Source organism: Aphelocoma coerulescens, chromosome 26 (assembly GCF_041296385.1).
Source record: "Aphelocoma coerulescens isolate FSJ_1873_10779 chromosome 26, UR_Acoe_1.0, whole genome shotgun sequence".
Classification (NCBI taxonomy): domain Eukaryota; kingdom Metazoa; phylum Chordata; class Aves; order Passeriformes; family Corvidae; genus Aphelocoma; species Aphelocoma coerulescens.
In genome coordinates this window covers 6629254-6653764 of record NC_091039.1, presented here as the reverse complement: position 1 = coordinate 6653764, position 24511 = coordinate 6629254, and the positions used below count along the sequence as shown (strand labels likewise).

General features: G+C 52.0%; 1 protein-coding gene across 1 annotated transcript; it reads left to right on the top strand.

The window, feature by feature from the left end:
• The first annotated feature begins 13850 nt into the window (after window positions 1–13850).
• Window positions 13851–23691, top strand: PIGR (polymeric immunoglobulin receptor). The gene is made up of 11 exons (XM_068995653.1): window positions 13851–13981; window positions 17167–17262; window positions 17495–17824; window positions 17986–18315; window positions 18922–19245; window positions 19612–19926; window positions 20855–20978; window positions 21480–21598; window positions 21945–22070; window positions 22195–22253; window positions 23085–23691. Exons 2-11 carry the CDS (start codon window positions 17181–17183, stop codon window positions 23208–23210), a joined length of 1935 nt encoding a protein of 644 aa, XP_068851754.1. The 5' UTR covers window positions 13851–13981; window positions 17167–17180; the 3' UTR covers window positions 23211–23691.
• The last annotated feature ends 820 nt before the right edge of the window (window positions 23692–24511 follow it).

Sequence of the window (24511 nt, the reverse complement as noted above, 5' to 3'; positions counted from 1 at the left end):
CCTGCCCCTCCTCCTGCCCCTGCCCCTGCCCCTGCCCCTGCCCCTGCTCCTGCCCCTGCCCCTGCCCCTGCCCCTGCCCCTGCCCCTGCCCCTGCCCCTGCCCCTGCTCCTGCCCCTGCCCCTGCCCCTGCTCCTGCTGGGAGCGCGGCCACCTCAGCTCCACCTGGAGCACCTGGCAGTGGCTTCCTGCAGCCCAGCTGCTCCTTTTGCCTCCTGCTGCCGGCGAGTTTTCTTCTGCTGATGTACAGGCTTGCATCAGGCTGGCCAGCCCCAGAGGAATTCAGTGAATTGCTCAGCTACAAGCGAGTGTTTCCCTGCTTCCCCCGAGTGCAGCTCACCAGGCATCAGTGCCTTGCATTCCTCGGGTTCTTTCTGTGGGTCATTCCTCCCCCCCGTGCACACCTTCCGTGTGCGGGTTTGAAGCGGTGCAGTTCTGCTCTAGGGTACCCTCCCCTCCTCTCCATGCAGAACAGCTCCAGTGCTGCCTGTTTGGAGAGGGATTAAAAGCCTGGCTGTGGGTTTTGTCAGCCTGAGCCTGTTTGGTATTCACAGACTGTCCTGGAAAGGTGCTGGTGCTGCAAGGTCAGCGATGGAAACGACTGAGTGCAGCTTAGTGCTGCAAGCAGTTAATTAACATCAGTAAATTGTTTGGTGCGATTGCATCCACGGGTCAGGCCCTCTCTCTAAAGAAAGCCTGCGTTAGTTTGGAAATTAAATTGCCTGTAAGGAACGAGGGCACTCCCTTTGTCATCACCATAAAATCATGGAATGGTTTGGGTTGGAAGGGACCTTAAAGGTCATCCAGTTTCACCCACCTTCCACCATCCCAGGTTGCTCCAAGTCTGGGTGGGGGACAAAGCAAGAACACAAACCAAATCTACCCCCAGGTTCAGCCAGAGCCCAGTAGAGCTCCTGGGTTCTGGTCTGGGGACCCCCAAAATCAGACTTCATACTTCGGCACGGAGTGGAATGAGATGATCTTTAAGGTCCCTTCCAACCCAAATCATTCCACAAATCTAATTCTGGGCATATTTAACTCAATTTGTGCCCAGAAGGCAAAATCCCAGCAGAGCCCAGACACAAAACAGCCACGAAGAGAAATCACAGCCTTGCAGAAGCAACAAGTCTCAGAAGAGTTGGTGAATGTACCCTCAGTGTCTTCATGCAGATTATCCAGACTGAGTTTATGTGGCAAAACAATGTTAAGAACAACAAAGAAAACGCCCAGCTTTGCATTTTGCACGGAATATTCATCTAATTCCTAACTCCCAGTCCCACCCTGGCTCAGACGTGTCATTTCCATGTCTACATGAGCCTGTCAAGACCTACTGGCCCAACTGAAACATCCTTGTGCACATCTTTCATTACAAAGATCAAATTCAGGAGCAGTGGCTGCTGGAATTCTGGCAGTGTCAGGGATCATCAGCTGCACAGGCCGCAGCAGGAATCATTTGTGTTTGTTAATAACAGCCCTTGTGCCTCTGGGGCAGCGTCTGGGGAGCCTTGGGGCTGAGAGGTGGGGAAGGAGGGTTGGATGCTGCTGAACCGAGCAGGAAAACACCAAACCTGGGCTCCGGGATCGAGCTGGGCTTGCTCCAGCTCTGTGGGAGATGGCTGGAGATGTCTGCGGCTTTTTGACCACATTCCAGCACGGTTTGGGCAACAACCAGGAGCCGAGGCTCTGCCCTTCCCCACGTGGAGGGAAGGACCCTCTCCAACTCCACCAGGCTTCTCTCCATTGTCTTTTTTTCTCTCTCTCTTTTTTTTTTTTTTTTTTTTTTTTTTTTTTTTTTTTGCCCCTGGCCTTTATTTCTAATGGAATTGTAAATGGAAAAAGGCCAAAGCTCATCACTGCAGCTCCCACCCGAGCCGGGCTTGGCCCCACAGATCCAACAACCTGCAAAGAGGAGCCCGGCCAGAGGCATTCCAGCCTTTTACTGCTGTGCCAAAGCAAGCAGGGTTTACTGGTCTGGGTTTGCTTTCCTCTGTTTGCCGGCGGTGCAAAGTTACCCGATAATATCTTAAACCAGAACTAGACCCGGTGCTCCTCGTTCCTGCTCTTAAAACCTGGTGGATTCAGGCAAGGATGGATCAACCTGGCAGGGCAGCGAGTGAGGATCTCCACTTCCCCGAGAGCTCAGCTCGTTTTTTCCAAACACCCTCGGATTTGGAAGTCCGGGAAGAGACAGACAGGGGCAGTGTTGTTCCTTGCACAGGGGTTTATGTGCAGCAGTGACATCCCCGGCTGGTTCCAAGCAGGAGTTTAATCATTAACCGGGCACTGTGGAGCAGGCAGGGGTTGTTATCATTCATTAATTACAGCTCTGAGCGCGGGCAGGCTGTGCTGAGGTGCTGACAGGGATGGAGATTGCACAGGGATGGAGCACTAGGGATGGAGCACAGGGGATGGAGCACAAGGGATGGAGCACAAGGGATGGAGCACTAGGGATGGAGCACTAGGGATGGAGCACAGGGGATGGAGCACAGGGGATGGAGCACAAGGGATGGAGCACAAGGGATGGAGCCTCTGCCTGTCCCGGTGCTGCTCCCGGGGAGAGGATTCCCCCTCCAGCACAGGCTTGCCAGAGGAAGAGGAATTTCCTTTACGGGCACAGCCCGGAAGTATAAATTCTAAGAACTGTAATTGTCCTTTAGCAGTGGAAGGTGCAAGGCAGCGGTGCTGCCCCAGGAGGGTCTCCCGTAATTCCGTGGGTTTATGATTCTCCAAAACAACACTGAGTATTCCTGAGGGGGTCCCACCATCACCTGTATCCAGTTTCTTGCTCGCACAAGGCCAGTCCTGTTGCTTTGCTGCTGGCATGGCAATAAATGCCCTCAGACAGAGCAGTTCTGCTGGAGCCCAGCCAAGAGTGGGGAATTTATGGGGCAGGTTTGGTAGGAAGCACAACAATTACTGCAACAGAAGCAATCATATCATGATTAACGGCACAAAACTGCTCGATGGAGATTTATCTTCAGCCAGGGAGATTCCAAAGTGCTCCAATGATTGTGTTAACACAGAAAACAACCTGCTCTTCACGCCCTGGCTGACCCAAGAGGGGAAAATCAAGGCCTTGGACTTGAGAACAAAGTGGTTCCTCTAAATCTCCCTCCGAACCCGTCGCACTCCTCACACAGGGAATGTTGTCCTGCAGATCCTGGGGACACAGGGAGTGCTGGAGCCAGCCCACGAGTGCCACAGGTGGGTTTTTGCTTGCAGCCCATCATTTTTAATTGAAGGCAAAGCAGACCAAAGCCCCTGGCAATAACTGACCTGCCTCCATGGTTTGAAGCTATCAGCACATCCACACTTCTCTCAGTTACTTGGGTCATGCAGAAGAGGAATAGTGTTTATGTTCCATCTTCAGACCCTGTGAGCTGAACCCACCTCGTTCACATTTTGGGGCCTGGTTTGTGACAAAAATTGAAGCAGAAACCATCTTTTTGACCCTAAAACAGGATCAAAACACAGACATGAGCTCAGTGAAGGTCCATTCAAACCACAGATGTTTGAGGAACCTTTCACAAAGTTCTTGATGTGAAGTTCTGCCTGGAAGTGGCAAACACCGTTTCACTACAGCTCTTTGGGGACAGGTGTTCCACAATGAAGGATTCTGTCTGCAGAGCAGGGGAATTCCTCTCAAACTCTGTGGTTTCTGCTCCTGACCCCTTTTCCCCCCCTTCTGTGATGTCACCACATCCCTATATAGCTAAAAAAGACCATTTTTGGGTCCCATCCTCGCTACATTGGTGGCACCTCTGCTACTTCCCTGAGCATTTTGCCCATCTCCAGTTTGCTCAGCAATGCACATCAAGACCTCAGAAGATTTTTAGTGCACCCATTTTAAACTCTGCACATCAATATATGAAAAAAAGAATTAAACATCAAGAGAAAAGCAAAGGCAGACTGAGCTGCCAGCTGCAAAAACAACTTTATTAAACTTAATTCAAACTGGAGGCAGAGGAGGAGAAAATTCCCAGCACCAGAAGCATCACAATCTAAGGTAGGTGAGCCTCAATTTGCCCAAAAACACTGTTTTTTGGAGAACAGTGCTGTTGTAGAGTGATTATAGGAGATAGCTTGAGATATTTCACTGTAAAATGTCACAGTTCTGAAATTTAACATAATTATTTCTATAAAAAATAAAGGTAGTGATTTAAGGTGATTTTTCTCCCCACTGTGGCTTTATTATTTTTTTCTTTTTAAAGCTATAAATTAAATTACTGTCCTTTTTGGCCAAGAACACCCCAAAAAATGATGTGGACAAGGTAAAATGCATCCCAGTTATGGGTGGTGGCAGGATAATGGTTTAATCAGATCCTATAAATATTTTCACAATGTAAGACTGAAATAAAGACAGGAAAAAACCAACCACGCATGGTTTACTCCTGGGATTTCTCCAGCTCTTTCTTGTCACTTTCTGCTTTATATTTAATGCCTATTTGCTGGTTAAAAACGTTAAAAAACACCTCCTTGCCTGAAAACTAACATTAAATGAGATTAAGATGGAGCTGAGGGTTCTGTCCTGCAGACCACAAGTGAGGAAAAGAGGGAGTGCACTGCTGGACATCAGAAAAGGTTAAATAAGCATAGGGATCATATTTTTACTGATTTCTTCATGAAAAAAAAGGCCATTCAGCTCTCCCAGGGCATTCTTGTTAGCTCCTCCTTGCTTCAAGTCCTCCAGTCTGGTGGGAATTTATGACATTGAGTGAAAATCCCCATTTTTCAAGCCACCCCACTGTGGGCTGGGGTGAGGGAGCTGCTGAGGCTCTGCTGAGCCCTCTGCCCCAGGTGAGCAGAGCTGGGGGGACCTGAGCTGCCTCCCCTGGCCCAGAAACAGGAGAAACCTGGGGGGAAGCGCCCAGTGAGGACCCTGGGCCAACGGGACCCCCCCAGGCTGCGCCCAGCGGGGAAGGGGGCATTTCTGCAGCCCTGCCCCACACTTCCCTCAGCAGAGGGGAGGCAGAGCTGGGTGCCTGCAAGCTGGGGAGGTGCCCAGTGTCCCCAGCACGGGGTGTGCAAGGGACTGGTTGTGCTGGTTCGGGCTGAGCCGTGGCACTGGTGCGAGGCTGGGCTCGTCTCCCACCCTCTGCGGCCCACGAGCAGTGGGGTTTGTGGGCATCCAGCCCAGGACTCAGCCCAGCAGGAATGAGGCTCCTTATGGCTTTACGAGTTTCCTTGTTCACGTTCCCTGAGTGCTTTGAAGAGCTCCCAACGCTTGAACAAGTGTGAAATGAACCACGGGGTTTGCACTCACCGAGGTCTGGGCAGCGCTGGGGACGAGGCAAACCTCAGACAAAGAATTCCAGAGCAAACGCTGCAGTGAGCCAAAGTTTTTAATTCAAACAAGGAAGTCATCCCTGTCCTCAGCAGGAACAGCCAGGCTCTGTTTGTGTTCGGATCTGGAAAGGGGCAACAGCAATCTGTGCAAAGATAAACGGCAGGGAATAAAAATTAAAAAGGGAGGTGATTGGAGGGGGGGACAGGAGATGTTTAAGGGTGCTGGCATCCCTGAGATCTGCAGCTTCTCCTCCTGTTTCTTGGTTCGAAAAAAAGAGAAGGGAGAAGGGAGAAGGGAGAAGGGAGAAGGGAGAAGGGAGAAGGGAGAAGGGAGAAGGGAGAAGGGAGAAGGGAGAAGGGAGAAGGGAGAAGGGAGAAGGGAGAAGGGAGAAGGGAGAAGGGAGAAGGGAGAAGGGAGAAGGGAGAAGGGAGAAGGGAGAAGGGAGAAGGGAGAAGGGAGAAGGGAGAAGGGAGAAGGGAGAAGGGAGAAGGGAGAAGGGAGAAGGGAAGGCTCGGTGCCGCGGCAGGTCCCTCACACATCTTTTGGCCGTCACTGCCCCCTCATTGCCAGCGATGCCTTTAGCAACCACACCATCCCCACAGGGTTCAAAGCAGGAGGGAGAGATCTGCAGAGCACCAATAGCACCTTTTTTCCTTTTAAAATTCCCTTATTTTTGGCCTAGGACAGGTCAGAGTCTCGGAGCCACCGCCCTGCCCTGAGCAGCCGTCAGAGCAATCCAGGGGCTGCCACAATCTCTCTCTTTTGTTTGATAACGCAGAAATCGGCAAAATCCCGTCCCCAACGTGAGATTTGTGAAGTTGGCCGAGGGAACACTCGGGAGGGCTGGACATGGTGCTTCTCTTCCTTTTAGCAGCTCTGCTGCAAGGTGAGTCACCGCGTCCCCAGCCCCTGATAAGAACAGGTAAAGCTGGAACCGGGGACACAGGCTGTGCTCTTCTGGCTAAATCCTGCCTTGGACACCAAACACCTCCACCTGCAGTGTGGAAACCATTCCAGACACCCCCCTGCCCAGTCCAAATCTGCAGAGAGCCAGCAGATTGTGGGAGGAGCTGGGAGGAGAATCCCAGCTCTCCTGCAGCAACCACAGGAAGAAGGATGTTGCCAGATCAGGCAGAGTTTGCAAATGCCGAAGGTTTTTCCCATTGATTTCTGCCCTTGGCCTTTAACTCCAGGGCTGGGAGGGGTCTACGGTGTCCTGTAAGGAGCATCGAGGGTCCCCCCTCTGTGCCAGTGGCTCTGTGACACCAGTGCCCCTCAGGAGGGCAAAGTGGCACTCAGGGTGGGTAACACAGCACACCCAAAGTAGATTTCCTGAGCCAGATGTCCCCTGGTGCCACTCAGAACCACGGCCCTGCCTCAAAGGAGCAATGCTGGGTCCTCCTGGTTGTCTCTGAGTAACCAAAACCTTCTGTGTCTGTCCCCAGAAGAGCCCGTTTCCAGCAGCCTGTACGGCTCCAGGTTTTTGACGGGAGGGCTCGGGGGCTCCATCACCCACCGGTGCTTCTACTCCCCCACCCCAGCCAACAAATACGAGCGGAAATATTGGTGCAAAATGGCAGCGACCGGGGTCTGCTACACCATCATCTCCTCCAGCAGCTACACCTCGAGCGAGTACCGGGGCAGGGTGGCCCTGGGGGACACCCCCGAGAACGGCACCTTCACCGTGACCGTGACAGGGCTGAGGAGCAGCGACGCGGGCACCTACAGGTGTGGCATTGGCAGCACCAACGACGGGCTCTACGTCAGCCTCAACCTGACGGTTCTGGCAGGTAGGATTCTCTCCTGGGAGAGGTTTGGGGTCAAGGTGCTGGAGCATCGACACGCAGCAGGCGCCTCAGCTTTTTCTGTTAACCAGGTGTTTGTAATTGTGGGGTGTAAAAGCACCCAGATTGGGCAAAAGGTATATAATTGTGAAAGGAAACCCTCTCCTGCCTGTTGGAAACACAGGTTTGGAGATTCTGGGGAAGGGCACAGAGGAAATGTCTGAGTGAACGGGTTTTGGAGAAGAAAAGGAAATAACTGATGGGCTTTTAGGGTGTGAGGTATGTGTGTACGGATATTTTTCAGTTATTATAAGCCAAAAAGATGAATCTTTATTATCCTGGAGCAGAGCTCAGGAACGTGGCCTGAGAGAATTTGTAGAGCCAAAAGGATGGGGCAGGTTTTTGGGGGTTCTGTGAGCTGACAGTCCCTCTCCTGCTCTCTCCCTACAGATGCCACGGTGGCGAGGCCAACCCAGCTCATCCGAGGGGAGCTCCGTGGCTCTGTCACTGTCCTGTGCCCCTCTGGGGACACCCAAGGTGACAAGAAGAGGTTCTGGTGCAAAGTGGGCAGAAGCAGCTGCGGTCTCATCGCCAGCTCCGATGGCTACGTGGACAGGAGGCACCAAGGCCGAATCCTTATCACCCCTCAGGAGAGCTCTGGGGCTTTCAGAGTCCTGATGAATGACCTAAGGAAGGAGGACTCGGGGCTGTACCTGTGTGGGACACAAGGACTGAGGGGTCAGGAGAGCCCACAGGAGGTGGTTCTGCAGGTGGCCACAGGTAGGACGGGGCATGGGGGGCTCACAGCGCTGGGTGAGGGGCGTGAAATGCTAATTCTGTCCCTCCCTCGCAGCCTCCACCGTTCCCAGGAGACCCAAATTCTTCAGCGGCACAGTCGGGGGCTCGCTGTCCTTCCAGTGCCACCACGACCCCAAGGGGACCTACGAGAAGAAGTATCTGTGCAGGTGGAAGGGAGGGAGCTGCCCGGTGCTGCTGGACGACGAGGGATTTGTGCTGGAGTCCTACAAAGGGCGGATACAAATCTCCAGCAGTGACCCCGAGCGCGGGACCTACACGGTGGTGCTGAGGCAGCTGAGGGAGGAGGACGCAGGGTGGTACTGGTGTGGGGCCAGGAGTGGGCACGCAGAGCTCACGGCCTCCCTGAAGCTGCTCATCCACAAGGGTAGGTGGTGGCAGGGCCTGGGTGATCCCCAAACCATTCCACACCAGGAGAAAGCAGCAGCTCTACATTTCCCCTCAGTTATTAGAGAGCAGCTGAGGTGATGGTGAAGGTTATCAGGGGTGTGAGAGCTGAGCTTTCGGAGGAAATTTGATGGGTTTGGATTACATTATCGATTGTTTATGATGCAAACGCCCTGGGACCCGACATCCTGGTCCTGGCACGTGCAGCACAGAGACATGTTTGGCTCTGAAGATAAGCTGAAGGTTATCTTGCAGTTTGAGAAACTGCAGAGTGTAAATACACAGGAACTGCTCCTCTGGCAACGGCAGAAAGAGCGGGGTTAAAGCAGGAATGGTTGCCAGGTATTAAGGTTTTCATTAGTACTCCCAGGCTGCTTTCTGTAGGACTCCAAGGAAAACAGAAATGCCTGAGTCTGGTGTTTTTTCACACGAGATGCAAGGTGAAACGTGTAAATCTTCAGTAAATCTAACAAACCCGTTGCCTCTGCAAGAAAGTGGGTATTAAAGCCTCCAAATAATGTTCTGTGCAGAAATCTGCTCCTCACGATACCCAGGAACAGCCCCTCCTGCGAGACCCTCGTCAGCAAGTCCTGCTGCCCACAGCACACCCAGGCACGGGAGCATCGCAGACCTGATGGGCACTGTCCCCCAGGGCACCACGATGGGCACTGTCCCCCAGGGCACCACGATGGGCACTGTCCCCAAGGGCAGCAGCACCCTGCTGCCCACTGCCACCCCGGGCACCTCTGCAACCTCCCCAGGTGAAACCTTCCAGGAGAGGTGAGTTCTCAGCCACATCCTTGGTGTTTTACAACCTGTGCCCCATTCCCCGGAGCCCTGTGGAAGCTGTGCACAGCTGAAAACATCTCCAGGACACACGAGAAGCTGGAGAAGGGGAGGTTGCCTCATGTCCATGCACACTTTGAACTTGTCTCCAACCCTCCTGTGGAGCAGGTGCCAGAGTCAACAGCTGGGCTCCTGCCTGGTTCCCTGTGCTCAGGACAGAGACAGGACCTTGGGAAGCGTTGCTGAGCTTGAGCAATAGCCCTGGTGAATGTGCAGCTGCTGCAGAGCTCAGTGCACCTTCCCCAGCCCCGCAGCAGCCAGGAGCCCACGGGCAGTGCTGCGTGCTCGCCGCTGTGTCAGGACTCAGCTTTGGGCAAGGTCCCTCAAAAAGCTGGGAGCATTTTGGCCAGGAATCATTCCAGGTTGTTCTCCACACCGGTGGCAGATGGTTTCCCAGTGGATTTGCCTCCTGTGCTCCCTGTGAGCAGCTCCAGCCCTTCTCCCCCCGCTGTGGCCACCAGCCAGCCCTGCTGAGGGGATCTGGTGCAGATGCACCAGGTACTGCAGGATCAGCCAGACCCAACCTGGGCAAAGTCCACAAATCCAGTTCAATATTGAGATGGGGCACCTCGGATTTGCATCCACCCCCCTGAGCCCCAGCATGGGAAGCCTCATCCTCCCCATCCCCAGCTTCCCCCAAGCCACATTTCCCTGCCATTCTGACAGAAGGAGGAGGGAAGACACCTTCCAAAAACGTGAGGGTTGTAACAACTCGCCAAAAGGACGTATCTCTTGTGAATTTGTACTGTGCAAACAGCTCATTTTCCTTTGGAGGGGCTAATTCAGCTGGCAGCACTAACCCCACACAGCAGCTGCAGGAATCACTCCCTCATAAGCCAAACTCCAGATTGAATGATTTCAGCTCTCCTTGACTCTGTTGAGTTTTCTTTGATTCAGACAGAGTTTAAAACTCCTTGAATACCCTTTAGTGTGACAACAACCACCTGCATGAACCACGAAGGTGAATCCAAACCCAGTTTAATCCCGGTGGTTCATCTCCCCAGCTCCTCGGGGGAATCACGGCTGCTCCCAGTTGTGTTACCAGCTCTGCTTTTGCTGATTTGCGTCGCCATCACCATCCTCACTCTGGCCAAAATCAAGCTTCTAAAGAAGCCAGGTAAGCTGGCCAGGCAACACCTTTTGGGGCTGCAGTGGTTGTTTTGCGAGGGCTGGAGTCTGACCCGTGGAATATTTCCATCTCTCGGACACGTGTCCGCCCTGCAGCCCGAGAGCGCGGCTGGACCTGCAAGCAAAGTCCTTGAGAAGTTGTTTGGTTTTGTCTTAAACGTGCTCAAACACAAAGCAAATGAAGGAAATGGGAATCCTGGAGCCCTGCGGAAAGCAAGGCTGGGTTTTGTGTGTAGAAGATTGATGGCCCCGTGAGTGATAGAAAATCCTGAAGGGAGGGACCTGTGTGGTGCGAGTGGCTTCACTCTGGGCAGCTTCTGGGGCCAAATCCAGCTCATTCAGTGCAAAGCTGACAAAGACAGGCCCAAAAATCCCTTCTAATGACTGATCTGCAAAGATATGTGCACCTATCTTAATCCAGACCATATTATATCCATAGAAATAAATTTAGGGACAAAAAACCTTCAGCGATGACAGCGGTGAGGGGAAACACATTTTTCACAAGAAGAAAACTGTGAAATAATGGCCTAATTTGGGGTCTGACAGGCTGGAATACTTAAAGAGGAGCGAGTGGGGGTGTTCCCTGCGGTGCATCCGTGTGTTTTGTTTTAAAGGAGAAGCAGGAAGCACCACGGGGAGCCTGGAGCCAGCTGGGCTGAGTCCTGGAAGGGAGGAAAGGATGGAGGAGAACCCGAGCCCAGGAGAAGTGCAGGAGTTCAGGATGGGCTCTGGCAAATGTAGGTGGGTGTTTGCTGGGGCTGGAACTGCAAGTGTCGTCTCCCTTGGTAGGAGAGAAGAAACCCAAATTTTAAGCAGGGAATTCGTGGCTCTCCACAGGAGAGGCACCAGGTTTGCAGTCCAGGAAAGACAATCCACAGTCCAAGAATCCCATTCTGCTGCCAAACTCTTGCCTTTACTCCTTACCAAGAAAAGTTAAGCCATGGATTTCAAAAGACTTGGATTAAATCCTATATAAAGTTTATATATTTATTGTAGGGCTGATTATAATTTTTGATTGCAAGCACTAAAGCTGTTATCGCTCTTCCTGCCTATTTCAGTAAATTCTGATTGCTTATCACCTTTCTCAGTATTACACAGAAGAAATTATTGTTCACTGTGTTGCAACCATGTCATTCTTTTTTGTTTTATTGCACAGGACAATCTCTGCTATCCTTGGGAATATCAGGATGACCAACTTCTGTGTAAGAGTCTGTCTCAGACTGTTGATGCTTTTCAGAGAAAATCTCCTGCAAAAATCATCTGAGCAAATATTTGAAGGTGTATCTAACCCGCAGGAATTCGTATCAGTGAAAAGGATTCCACTGGAAAAAAAAAAAATAGTGGAATAGTGGCTCAGAAATTTGGTGATTTCACATTCTCATTACGATGCACTCAGAGCCAAAAGGGGCCTTCTGGTCCTAAATATAAAGACTGGAAAGGAAAAAGTGCGTCCCCCCTAAAACCTTGAAAATAAACTCTCAGCGTTCTGTGAAAAACTCCTAAAAATGAGAATGAAACCCAGAAATTATTTGTGCCTTTTGCTCGCAGATGTCTGGGTTGGGGTAAAGCCTGGGAGAATTCCCTTAAGCTGAGCAGGAGGGTGACTCCAGGAGTCCCCTCTGAGCCGGGTTTCTCCAGCTTTCTGTTCTCAGAACCCCCTAAAATATCACTTAAAATACCAAGTCTGGCATAAACCCAGAAACCCCTATGGAATCACTTCTGCAAATACCACAGAGAGGCAGTGCCAGGTCACAGCTTCTCTTCTGTTTCATTATTTTACAGCTGCCCTATGGGGAAAAGTTACTTTTCGAGGTGCCTGATGAAGACTGGAGACAGAACCTTCTATGAAAGCCCCGTGTACCCGAGCTGGGAATTTTCCCTATGGAAAGCCAGGGCAGAGCTATAAAATGCCAAGCCCCCAACAGCTCCCATTGCTCTGCTCAGAACCCAAATCCCCTTAAGCGAGAGCTGAACCCCCAGACTGCCCAAATCGCTCCGTGTTTTGCACAAAAGAGAATAAAATTATGCACCTGAACCCGGCTATTTGGGGGTTATTTCCCTGAGGGAAAGGTAAAGCTGGGGAGGGGTGGGGAGGGAAGGACCTTTGTGGTTTCAGGGTTGCTCAGTGGGAGGCAAAATATCAGAGAATCATGGAGTGGTTTGGGTTGGAAGGGACCAGGTTGCTCAACAAATGAGAATTTTCTGGCTTGTTTTTTTTTTTGATTCTGATCCATGGAGTCATTTTCCAACACATAAACCACGTCTGATTTCAGTTTCTCAGACACCCACATTCCCAAGTGCTATTTTTCCTTCACCTCTTCTGCAGGGATATCCACAGCTTCAAAACCAGATCAGCTTCAGCCCAAGCGCAGCCCAGCGTGGGTTTTACACTCAGATCATGGTTCATGCTGCAATCTGCACTCCCCAAATAAAAGCAATCCGAAGGTTGTTTGTTTTCTGGAGATGCCAAAATGCTTTGGAACCTGGGACTTGGCAGGAAAACGCTTCCTCGTGTGCTAAAGCAAGGAAATACTTTTCAAATATATTTGCATGAGGCAACAGATTGGTTTTACTGGAAACCTTGAGGGTGAAAGGGGAGGTTTGGTTAAAAAAAACCTGTTCATTCGCCTTGGATTAATTTTTCCTCCTTGAGATGCACCAGCAGTTACAGGTTCCAGTGCTTCTGCCAGGATTTCCTCTGCCCACGGCCATCCCACCTTCTTCTGCAAGGTCTTAAATATGCATTTCCATCCCTCTGCAAGATCCAGCAGGGAAGCTGATCCCGAGGGACCTGGCCTGGCAGAGTGGGAGCTCCAGGAGAGCAAACACAGCTGAGTCCACTGTGGTCCAGCCAGCACAACCCCGTGGCCACAAGGCAAAAAAAGTAATGCCAGCATTACCTGGGGAATGTTTGGAATGCCCAGGGAAGCAGCCCTGGTGGGAAGTTTGGAGGGGATCAGGGTTTGCTCCCATCCAGGAGAGGTGGTGATGGCTGTTCTCCTGGTCCAAGATCCCCACCAAGCACAGCAACAGCCAAAAGCTCCTTGCTCACCCCAAAAGATGTGCATTCATGGAAAGAAAAGAGCTCAACACCCTCAGCTAAACAAAAGATGCTTCCAAGGCTGGCTTTAAGATCTGGCAAATCTGTCAAAGATCCCAGTTCTGGGTCAGGATCTTGCTGCTCCCAGACATGGAGGAATGCCTGGAGCTGCCATCCTGTCCAAACTCATCAGTTTTCCCTGAATGGATGAGAAAAGCTCCATGTGACCCCCCCAGTCAGAAGGAATTCCTGCTTTTGCATCATTAAAACAAGGCAAAGCAAGGAATCCCAGCTGTCCAAGGGACCCTCCATGGACTTGACCCCACAGAGCCACCAGGCTGCTTCCCAAAGGAGGCAGAGGTGCCCTGGACCTTTCCTGAGAGCCCCCTGCCCTTGGGGTGGCTGTGATCAGGAGGGTGACAAGAGAGGGCACCCTGCAGGGACAGCAGAGCTGGGCTGGGCATTGGCTGCCCGGCCCTGGCGTGGGCTGGGGCTCACCTGGCAGCGCTGCTGGATGTTGTTCCTTTAAGGCACAACAGGTGGAAATGCAGGGCTGAAAGTGCAGCGAGTATTTAAACCAGGCTGGCAGTGCCAGAGCCCCGCGGGGACCGGGACACTGCTCACTCACAGCAGGTCCAGGGTCAGCCTGAGAGGGAAAGCAAGAGGTGCCCAACACTGCAGGAGGAGCCCTGAGTGTAAGTAACGCTGCCTCGTCATCTTTGGGAATGCAAAACCTCTTGTAGGACCGAGGTGGGATGGGGAAGGAGAAGAACACAAGTCTTGGGCCACTTTTGAGGACCCTTCCTCACACGGGAGGGAAGCTGCGGTTTGGAACCATTTCATGTTCAGGGCTCACTGGTGGGAGGCTGATTTCTCCTGAAAGAGCCATAGGAACAGGCTTATGGCAGTTATGGTTTCTTCTCTGCAGTAGATTTTTAATATTTAATTTCTTGGGGGAAAAAATTATTAATTATCATTACAATATTTGCATTAAGTTTTAACACAGGAATTAAAAGTTAGTAAATATTACTGTAGTAATCTAAATTTTGCCACTCAGCCTGAGGTCATTACAGACTTTTGAATGCCAACAGGCAGATTTTGAAATTTCAGAAGAGAATTGGTGCAGTTCTGTCCTAGAGGAGCTGCTTCAGAAGCTCCCTGAGAAGCTTGTACAGTTAACAGGAAGATAAACAGAAACTGGAGCTTGAGTGAATGGGCTGGACATCCTAAAAGTGAAATCAGAGAAGCCTGGCAGAGCCCTGTCCCATCCAGGCCAGGGGAGGTGTGGGTTCCTGCACACCTGAATTCCTACTCTGCAAAGGGAGCGTTCCTATAGATTCAATACATTTCTGAGGTACAGATAAACATCACCTAATTGCCACTGTTAATGAATCCACCCTGGCACCATCAATCCCTCCAGGCTGAGCTGAACAAGTGCTCTTGGGCCATGGAATGTTCCTGCTCCTTGCAGGAAGAGGAGAATTAAACCAAAATAATTTAATAGTGCTGGAGCTGGTTTCACTTTCCAGCCCAAGAAACAGATGAACCATGAAGGTCTGATCTGGAAAGCAACAAGTTGGTGTGTGGGGGATCCAACAGCTTAAAGGAACATAAAATTAGGTCTCAGGTTAGTGTAGAGTGGATCCAACAGCTGAAAGGACCACAGAACTGGGCCAGCAGCACAGTCCCAGCTGGGATTTGTCACCACTGTGAGAGCTGCCTGTTTTTTCTATTTCATTCCTTTTCTGGAGTTTGTTGCTCACGTGTTTAACTGACACAAACATTCTTAGTTCAGAGCGTCCTAAGCACTGCAGGCATTCCTAAAAACTGCTGATTTCTTGGTAAATCCTGATAATCTTCAGTAAACTCTGCCTGGGTGTTTCTGCTCACAGCATCACAAAACGAGCCCCTCCCATTCATTCTCTCCACCTTGTAAAGGGGCCTCTGTTTGGAACTGGAAACCTTCATTTTCTGCACGTGTTGGGTCAGCTTGATCTTCTGTCTGGAAGTTGATTGCTCATTCTCAACCCTGTGAAAATGGGGTGGATTGGGGGCTTTTCCCTATTCCACTCCCCCCAAATAAAACTCACAGCAAGGCAAGGTGAGCAGTGACCTTGATGGGCAGTTGAAGATGTGGAAAACCCAGGATGAAATTTGTTGCTGTGCCCTTTTTCTGGGCACAGAAGCCTCCAGCACCTCCTCACAGCACAGCTCTCCCTACAACCATTTGCATCTGCACAGCTTCCCCACGGGTCAAAGGGATTTGAGTGGGAAAATATTTCCAATATATAAAATATATAGAATATATCACCTCAGTATAGAATATATTACCTCTGTGCTATTATTTCTCAACTATTTGAGTAGCAGCAAACATTCCACAAAAAGCCAGAAGGGCTCCCAGGCTGGAATGACAAATGTCACAACCCAACCCTGGTGTTTTGCTGGGCCCATGGCACGACCTTGACACCGGTCGTTGTTAGGAGCAATAGTTAATATCTAATGGGCCAGACTGGGCTGACCCCTGGAAATCCCCACAGCAGGAATTCAGCAGAATTTGGGAACTGAGCTCTGGTGTTCCACGCCCAGACAGAGCAGCTGCTGGCTCAGCTTTGCCCAAGTCAGGGGTCAGTCCTGGTCTCTTCCAAATCATCATAAATCTGAAGATAATTCTCCCTAGGGCTGACAGAATCCCAAAAGCACAACAGAAATGCGGGGAAAGTCCTGTAATGGATGAGGTTTGGAAGAGCCAGCCTGGCCAGAGAGCATTTGCTGCTGGAAACCTGGAAAATATCAAAATTTAGGCATAAAATAGCACTGGAGAGGAAGGGGATGGTTCCATCCAGGTTGTCCTGGAAATGCCCTTCCCTACCCCACAAAACAACATGGTCTGTATCCCAAAAACAGTTGAATTTTTTGAAGACATCAGAATAACAGATTATTTCAACTTTGCCAAAATGGGCAAGGCTGAACTGGGGTCCTGCTTGCACCACAGAGTGAGGGCTGGAGGGCAGTGAGGTGACCATCAGCCAGCGGAGCTGCTGTGAGCCCAGGGCAAATATCAAGGCTCTCTTCATGCCACGCTGTTTACTTTCTGCAGAATTTGTTATGTTTGCCTTGCTGGCTACTTCTGGGATGTGTTTGAAAGAGAATTTTTCATGCTCAGTGAGTTAATTATTAGCCACCTACCAGTGGCCATTGAACAAGGAGAAATCACAATACAAGGAAGAGGCACAACAGAACACCTTTGATCTTAACAGGGAAATAAAAGCTTTTCCCTTCTGCTGGGAATTACCCTTAATAAAATTGTGTCACTCGATGCCCTGAAATCAAATTCCTCCGCTTGTTTGTAAGGGTTTTCCTTGGCACCTCTCATCAGCTCCTGTGGGTGCCTTCCATGAACTTGGAATAGGCAGGTGGATCAGGAGCTGTGCTCAGGAAATGCCCATAAAATCTGATTTTTGGAGGAGCAGAGCTGAGGCAAATCCCTGCAGCTCACTCAGTTCCTCAGCAGCTGGGAAAAGAAAAAAAAGTAGAGGTGAAAATATCACCATTTTTCCTCTTTTGTGTGTCCTTGGACAGAGCAGGGAAACAAAGAGCAGCCACCAAATACAGGCTTCAGGCAGGAATTCTGTGACAGAGGGAATATTGGAGTGTTGGGATGAGATCCATGGGCAGTCCTGTTGCCCTGCAGCATCACTGGCAAGAACAGAGTTACCAACTCCCTCTCTCCTCTTCAATTCCCTGATAGGAGCAGTTAAAAACCACATTTCTCTCAACTTCAAGTAGCCACAACCCTCATATCCTCAAAGCACGAAGACTCTTGGATGGTTAACATTTTGCAAGTGTGATTATTCACCACATCCTTCCACATCTTTTCCAGGGAATGCGAGAAAAATGACTCTGCTGGCGTTGCTGTTCCTGTTCGCCTTGCTCCCAGCGGGATCTGCAAAGAGCAGATACCCCCCCAAGGCAAGCAGTGAGTGTCACCTGCCCGGGGCACAGGTCTTGGGGTGGCCAAGGACCGGAGGTGACATCGGGAAGGGAGGAGGAGGGTCCGGAGAGCATCTTTATCTCACGGGTGCCCCTCGGTGCCACGGGACCCCGCGGGCACCTGCTGCTGGCCAGCCCTGGGGCCGCCCCGCTGCCCTGGGACACGCGGCCAGCGTGGCACGTGGGGCACTCACACCCGGCCTGTCCTCCCCTCGCAGTCTCCAGCCCCGTGTTCGGCCCGCGGCAGGTCCATGGCGTGCTGGGCGGCTCGGCCACCGTGAAATGCTTCTACCCGCCCACGGCGGTGAACAGACACGACAGGAAGTACTGGTGCAGGGAGTCGGGCTCCAGGTGTGTGACCATGGTGTCCACGAACTACGTCGCCCCGAGCTACCAGGACAGAGTGTCCCTCACTGACCACCCCGAGGCAGAGAACTTCCAGATCAACATCTCGGCGCTGGGGCTGGAGGACTCCGGCTCCTACCAGTGTGGTCTTGGGGTCAATGGCAGAGGGCTCTCCTACAGAGTCACTCTCACTGTTGCTGAAGGTAATCACAGGCTCCCTAAAATACCATTTTCTTTTAGTTTTCCCCCCCTCTCCCTTTTAAACAAGGCTCCACCGATGGCCTGCCCGGTGTCTGAGAGCTGCAGGTGCTCGGTGCTCTCAGGAAAGTTTCATTTCAGCCCCTGCCTGTGTCTCTGTGCTCAGCCCCACCTGTTCCTGAGGCGCCTGAGCTCTTCTACGTGAAGCTCCACAGCACCTGGACCGTGTCCTGCAGCTTTGGGCCGGAGACTGCCGACATGAAGAGATACCTGTGCAAGAAGGACGAGGAAGGCTGCCGGACCATCATCAACAGCTATCAGGAAATTGATGATGCCTTCAAAGGCAGAGCTCTGCTGACTTTTGAGGAGCCTGTAGGCTCATTCAGTGTCACGATGACTCAGATGGACTGGGAAGACGCAGGCTTGTACTACTGTGGGACCGGCGAATATGGGAGCGGAGGAAAATCGAAGGAACTGGACGTGTTTATCTACGAGGGTGAGCTGTTCCCAGTGTGTTTTCCCCTTCCTCTCTCCTTCTCTTCAGGAGCATCACCAGCAGTCTCACTCTATTTAGCAAGACCTCGAATTTCTCTTTGCTATTACCCTATTCTCTCATCTAAATCCTTCTTTCTGTTCATTTAACCACCTGTAATGTACTAAACCATCGCTATATAACGCTTGTATCCAGACTTCACCTTCCCAGCAGTGGGTAGCTCTGTTCCCCAGCCCAAAACTCCAGGAGACAAATTCCACCCCCCAGTCTGAGGCAAGCAAGCTGTCTCTTCAAGCCCCTACTTCCTTAAATCCCAAACTGACAGATGTAGATGCTCCCTCCAGCAAAGGGAAAAAAGCTTTGGAATGTCTGTCCACAAAGCCAACAAACACCCAGAGAATTTGGGGAAAAGCAAGGCCTGGCTGACCCTTTAGGATCAGTTCCCACCGGTGCCGGGACAGTCTCCTGCTGGCTGCCCCCCTGAGCTTTGCCTGGCCTTGCTTTACCCACAGCAGCTTTGTTTGATCTGATAATGTCGATTTTCTTGGGAGAATGCCCCATGGACACAAGTGAGGCATTTATAACTGCTCATTTCATCCTCACCAACAGACAAAAACTTCCCTCAGTTAAAGACCACAGTCACCGGGACAAAAGGAAGTTCGGCAACTTTCGAGTGCCTCTATGATCCTCTAAAGAAATCCACCACGAGGATCTGGTGCAAGTGGAGAATCCAGGGATGTGACAAGATCATCGACAACACGGGGTACGTGAAGTACTCGTACGAGGGAAGAGTGGCCATGTTCGAGAACCCCGGAAACAAAACCGTCACCATCGTCCTGAACCAGCTGGAGGCCAAGGACGAAGGCTTTTACTGGTGCATGTCAAATGAACTGAAGGAGCAGCAATCATCAACGGAGCTGAAGGTTGTAGACGGTAAGAGCTGTGCACTGGCGGTTCTCTGCCTGCTCAGGAGGTACAAAACCACCTCCTGAGCACCCCAAGTGAGCAATCTGGTGTTTTGGGAAGAGACGTGAGCTCCAAGCCTGAACTCACCCCAGCAGCTTTACAACTGAGACAGAAAGGTTCAGTTTCGTGGGAATTTTCACAGAAAATTCTCATTTAAGTGTTTCTTAAGCCTTGCAGGACAAGAACCATAAACAGCATCTTTAGCTTTAATTTAGCAATGCAAGGAGCACTTCCCCTCGGAGCTCCATCCCCAGCAGCACCGTTACCTGCTGGCAGCCACCCCCGCCACCCAAACCACTCACAGCAGCCCTGATGTCCCGTTTGCCCTTGCAGGAGAGCCTGGCCTGACTGGCAAGAAGGAAGTGGAGGCACCAGTGGGCTCCCGGCTGGATTTGACCTGCTCCTACCCCTGCAAGTACTACTCCTACGAGAAGTACTGGTGCAAGTGGAACTACACCGGCTGCCCCGTGCTGCCAGCGCAGGACCAGGGGCTGCCGGGGCCAGGTGCCACCTGTAACACGTCCAACAAGACGGTTGTGCTGAGCTTTGACCCGGTGACGGAGGAAGATGCAGGCTGGTACTGGTGCGGGGTGAAGCGCAACGGGCTCTTCGGGGAAGTCCTGGCCGTGCAGCTGCGGGTGGCCGCAGGTGAGCCCCGGGCGGGGCTGCTCCGCTGTCCCGGCTCTGAGCGCGCTGCCTTCTGCCCGGGGAGCGCTCTCCATCACCGCTAGGCTGCAGCACCGCAAAACAGAAGCGCTGCCGCCCAGCATCTCCCAGAGGTGCCAGCAGCGCCCTGCTTTGCACCCTCTGCCTCCGGGGCTTTCATCCCGCTCCGTTTTGACTTCCCAGTCATGAAACATCCGGTCTAAAACTCACCTCTTTCCACGCACGTTTTACTTTTAACCCCACCCGTACTAATTATTGCTATTCAGTTTGTATCGTCATTGAGTTTAGGCAACATCTGGCACCTTTCAGGTGAAGAACTGATCCAGTTCAGGGATCTCTCTCCAGGGAACTTCTTGTCTTAATAAAAAACAGGAAACCAGTAAGGAGCAGGAAAGGCTGACACCAACAGCAGGGGGCTTGGTCTCAGCCTTGGTGGAGTATCTTGGAATTGAAATGGTTTTGGGGGAGGAACATTGTTAGAAGCAGAGAAAGAGAAGAGCTCTGGGTATCCCATATTTAGCCACCCTGAGTGGGTGATGGCCAAAGTGAAAAGAGAAAGAAACAACCTTATTTCATTGCTTTTGATGGGCAAGGAGCCAGGAGTAAAAGCAAAGCAAGGATGCAAAGTTTGATCAGGACATATTAGAGGCAGAACTTAGAAATTCAAGCCTTTTTACTTAGAAATGCAAGACTTTCAAAAGTTCACAGGCAGAGAGAGCCTGCTTGAGATTTTCGCAGTAAATTATTTGGTGTGAGATCATTTCAGATCTCAAACCTCCATTTTGAAGAGCCTCTCATGGAAAGCCAAAACCCACAGCAGCTCCACGTCCACGAAACACATCCAAATAGTTTCTGTGTCCAATTCTCATGCTGCTGCTCACTGACCACCCTCCTTTCCCGGGGCACACAGGGGACGATGCCAAGCACAGCCCAGAGCTCCTGGATGTTGGCGATTCCAGCCCCGAGTCCGGAGCTGTTCCCCCGGGAGGAGCCTACAGCGATGCTGAGGTGCGAAAAGGAGCTGCCCCAGAAAGGTTGGTTCTCTCCCTCCCCTGCCATTTATCATTTTTGTGGGGTTTATATGGACCCGTTGTGGTTGCTGTGTTTGTGCACCCTGGCTGTGTTGTTTAGCAACACAAAAATCATCTTATCCACAAAGAACTTTACTCTAAATGTCAGAGAAGATAAAAAATGACAGCAAAGGGCGAGATGACTCACAATTAATCTCTACTTCAAGCAAACAGTATCAGAAGGAAATTATTAGAAATTCCAGGTACAAAACAGCTATTTGAAAGTACTTTTGTTAATATTAGATAATTTTCCTTCACGTATTTATGACCAAGCTGCCGATGGAGCTGTTTCAGCACAACCTTTAGCCTATATTTTTATTTGGTTTTTATTAATTATATGTGCTAGGATCCAGTTCATTGATTGAAATGCATCATGCTCACTCAGAATTACCATCCTGCCCAGATTCAGCCTGCTGGATTTTCACATGTATCATTCTCAGTGAGATCTCCTTCCCTCTGTTCCAGCTCTGATGAAAGCCACGGCTCCAACACTCTTGCCTTGGTGCTGGGCCCTCTTGCTGGGCTGATCCTGATCGTCGTGACAGCTTTTGCCATTGTCAAATACAGGCAGATGAAGAGATCTGGTGAGTCCCTGCCTTTCTGGGCTCCCAAGAAACTGCAGCAGCACTAAGTTAAATCAATACCCACGTGCTGGGCTCAGCTGCTCTCCTGGTGCCACACCAGGATGGGCAGGGGAGGTCCCTGCTTCTCCAATGATCCCATCCAGAGAGCTCCAACTCCCTGCTCCTCCCACTGAGCCCATCCACAGGGCTCCAACTCCCAGAGCGCCCAGGCTGAGACAGAGCCCAGCCCTCCCTGGGCTTTGCCCGTTGTGCCACACGGCATCGCCTGGCACAGAGGGTTTGGGTCTGAACGTGCTCCCACCCGCTCTGAGCGAGACCTGAGGGATTTTCTCCTGCCTCTCACCAGACCTGGTGTCCGTGGGGAGCTACAGGACGAACATCAGCATGTCAGACTTCGAAAGCGTCAGGGACTACAGCGCCAGCAACAGCGCCTGCGTGAAGGACAGCCAGGAGACCCCCATGGGGCCGGACGGTGAGTGGGTGACCCCAGCCCTGCCCCGGGCTCAGCCCTTCCTTGCTGAAATACCCCACAAAAGCCACAGAAACACCTGCCAGCCCCTGCCCCCTCCCCAACACCTCCCTTTCTCTGCCTGCAGAGTTCATCACCACCACGGACACTCTGGAAAGCGCTGCCGACACCAAGAAGGCAAAAAGGGTAAGAGGAGGCAGGAGAGAGGCCACTGACCCGGGAGATGTGGCCACAGCCCTGCAGTCTGTGCAACAGAGTGTCTCCTCCCAGGGGCTTTATTTACACCCAGGTGCTCTCCATTTTACCCGGATCCAGTACCTGCTGTGGACCAGCCCCCGTGGGTGGTCTCACCCCTGTCCTGACTCCCTGTTTCAGCAGAGACAATTGCAGCAGTCACTTTGCTTCAGGAAATAAACCAAAGCAGCCCCAGCCAGTGTCAGGAAGGTTGGGGTTGTTACCAGAAATGGGAAACATTGGGATAAGCAGATGGCTGGAAACCAGAGCACATCCCACTTTTCAGTGGTACAGGGGCCACAGGGAGGGCTCTGCCATTGCAAGGGCTGCTCCTCAGATCCTTGCCTTCCCCTAATTTTCTCTGCCTCTCCCTGCCCTCTCCTGCCTCTCCTCCCCTCAGGTAAGATCATGGTTCAGTGGCACCACTTGGCAGTGGCTGAAGGTGCCAGAATCAAGCCTGTGTTTTTCAAAGTCCGTACCAACAGGTGAGGTGTGGGTGTTGTAAGTGCCAGGAGCTGAACTGGAGCAATAAAGGAAGTTCAGGGAACCAGTAAAGCCCAGCAGGTGTAGGACAGGGGAGCTGGATGCCAACACCCAGGGACAGGCTTGTCACGCATTCCCGAACCTGAAAACATTTGGGGTCTTCCCAGGGGTGATGCTCACAGCGGCACCAGTGTGATCCGCTGGATTGTCCCACTCCTCCCGTGTCCCCGTGTTATCCTGAGATATCCCCAAAATGCTGCCCATCCCCATCCCCTGACTGCATCCTCCTGTCCTTCCCAGAGCTCCAAGGAGGATGCTGACCTCGCCTACTCCTCCTTCCTCGTCACCTCCGACAGCATCGCCCAGGGCAGCTCCAGGGGGGACAGCGCTGTCCTGGACGTGTCCCCCAAGCAGGACCAGGTCTGAGGGGGAGGTGGCAGCGCCTGGGACCGGCTCTGCCTTGAGGATCACGATGTCAGCCAGCAACACTCTTCATTGCTGCCACAACTTGCTATAGCTTGACCTCTTTTTGCTTAAATTCAGCTTCGAGCGGTGATTTAGGAGGAATCGTTTGACGCCAGAGGGGGCTGGGCTGGAAGTGCAGGACTGAGTGAGGAGGTTGGGCTGGGGAGCAGCAGGAACTCGAGTGGCTCATCCCACCAGCAGCCCCAGTTCCAGCACTGACGTCTCACAGGCCAGAAGGAGCATTGGGAAAAAAAAAAAAAAGAAAGAAAAAAGAAAAAAAATCCCATTTTCTTTTAAAGGCAGCTGGAAAACCCTTCAGAACAGCATCTGACGCTTTTGATTTCTCTAAGCTTTTGCGACCTGTGGGCAGCACCTGCAGGGCAGACACGGTCTGGAGTTTTTGTATGCACGAGCAATAAAGAATCCAGTGGCTTTCAGCAGACTGGGGAACTCATGGTCTGTGAGGTATCACAGGGGAGCCCACCCAGAGAGGCACAGAAAGGGTGGGAAAAGCTGAATATTCCACAGATAAAGCAGTGTAAGAAGCTGTAATGACCAAGAGGTGACCACGGCGGGCTGGGTTCGCTGACAGACACTGAGTTTCATTGCGGATAAAACACAAATCATTCCTGAATTGTGCACTTGCAGTGCTGGGATGAGCAGGGCAGCAGCTCCCCCCGCTCACCGGTTCTCAAATCCACATTGCCCCGCTCAGCACCTCCCTGCCAGCCCCCAAAGGGAGCTGAGGGCTCACCTGCCCCGTCCCCAGGGCTGCATCCCTGTGGGAAGGGGTTTGGAATCGGGAAAGGCGTGGAGGGGCCGGGACACGTCCGCACCCGCCCGGAGCTGCTGGAAGGGAGGGAATGTCTGACTCTGGTGCAACAGGAAAGGCGAGAGCCTGGAAAGCGTCCCCGGGGGGGCAGCAGCGACAGCAGAACGCTCGGGTTTGGAAATTTCTGAGAGGAGAAAACCCCTTTTGCTCTCCCTTTGCAAATCCTCTTCCTCCTCAGCCTGCCCGACGGCGTCCTCTGCTCAGCTCCGCTCCTCCCTCACTGCCCGGGAGCGGCCGGGATGAGCTGAACTCCGGGAGAGGAGCAGGGGCTGAGCATCCCGCAGCCCTCCTGCACCCCTCAGCCCTGGCAGCTGCCTGCTGCGACCCCCGCTCCTTCCCACTGCTGGCATTGCCAGCTGGCATCCCGTTTCCGAAGGGGAACGGCCCTGGGCTGCTGCCGTGCCCTGCAGTGGGTACAGAAGTGTAAAAT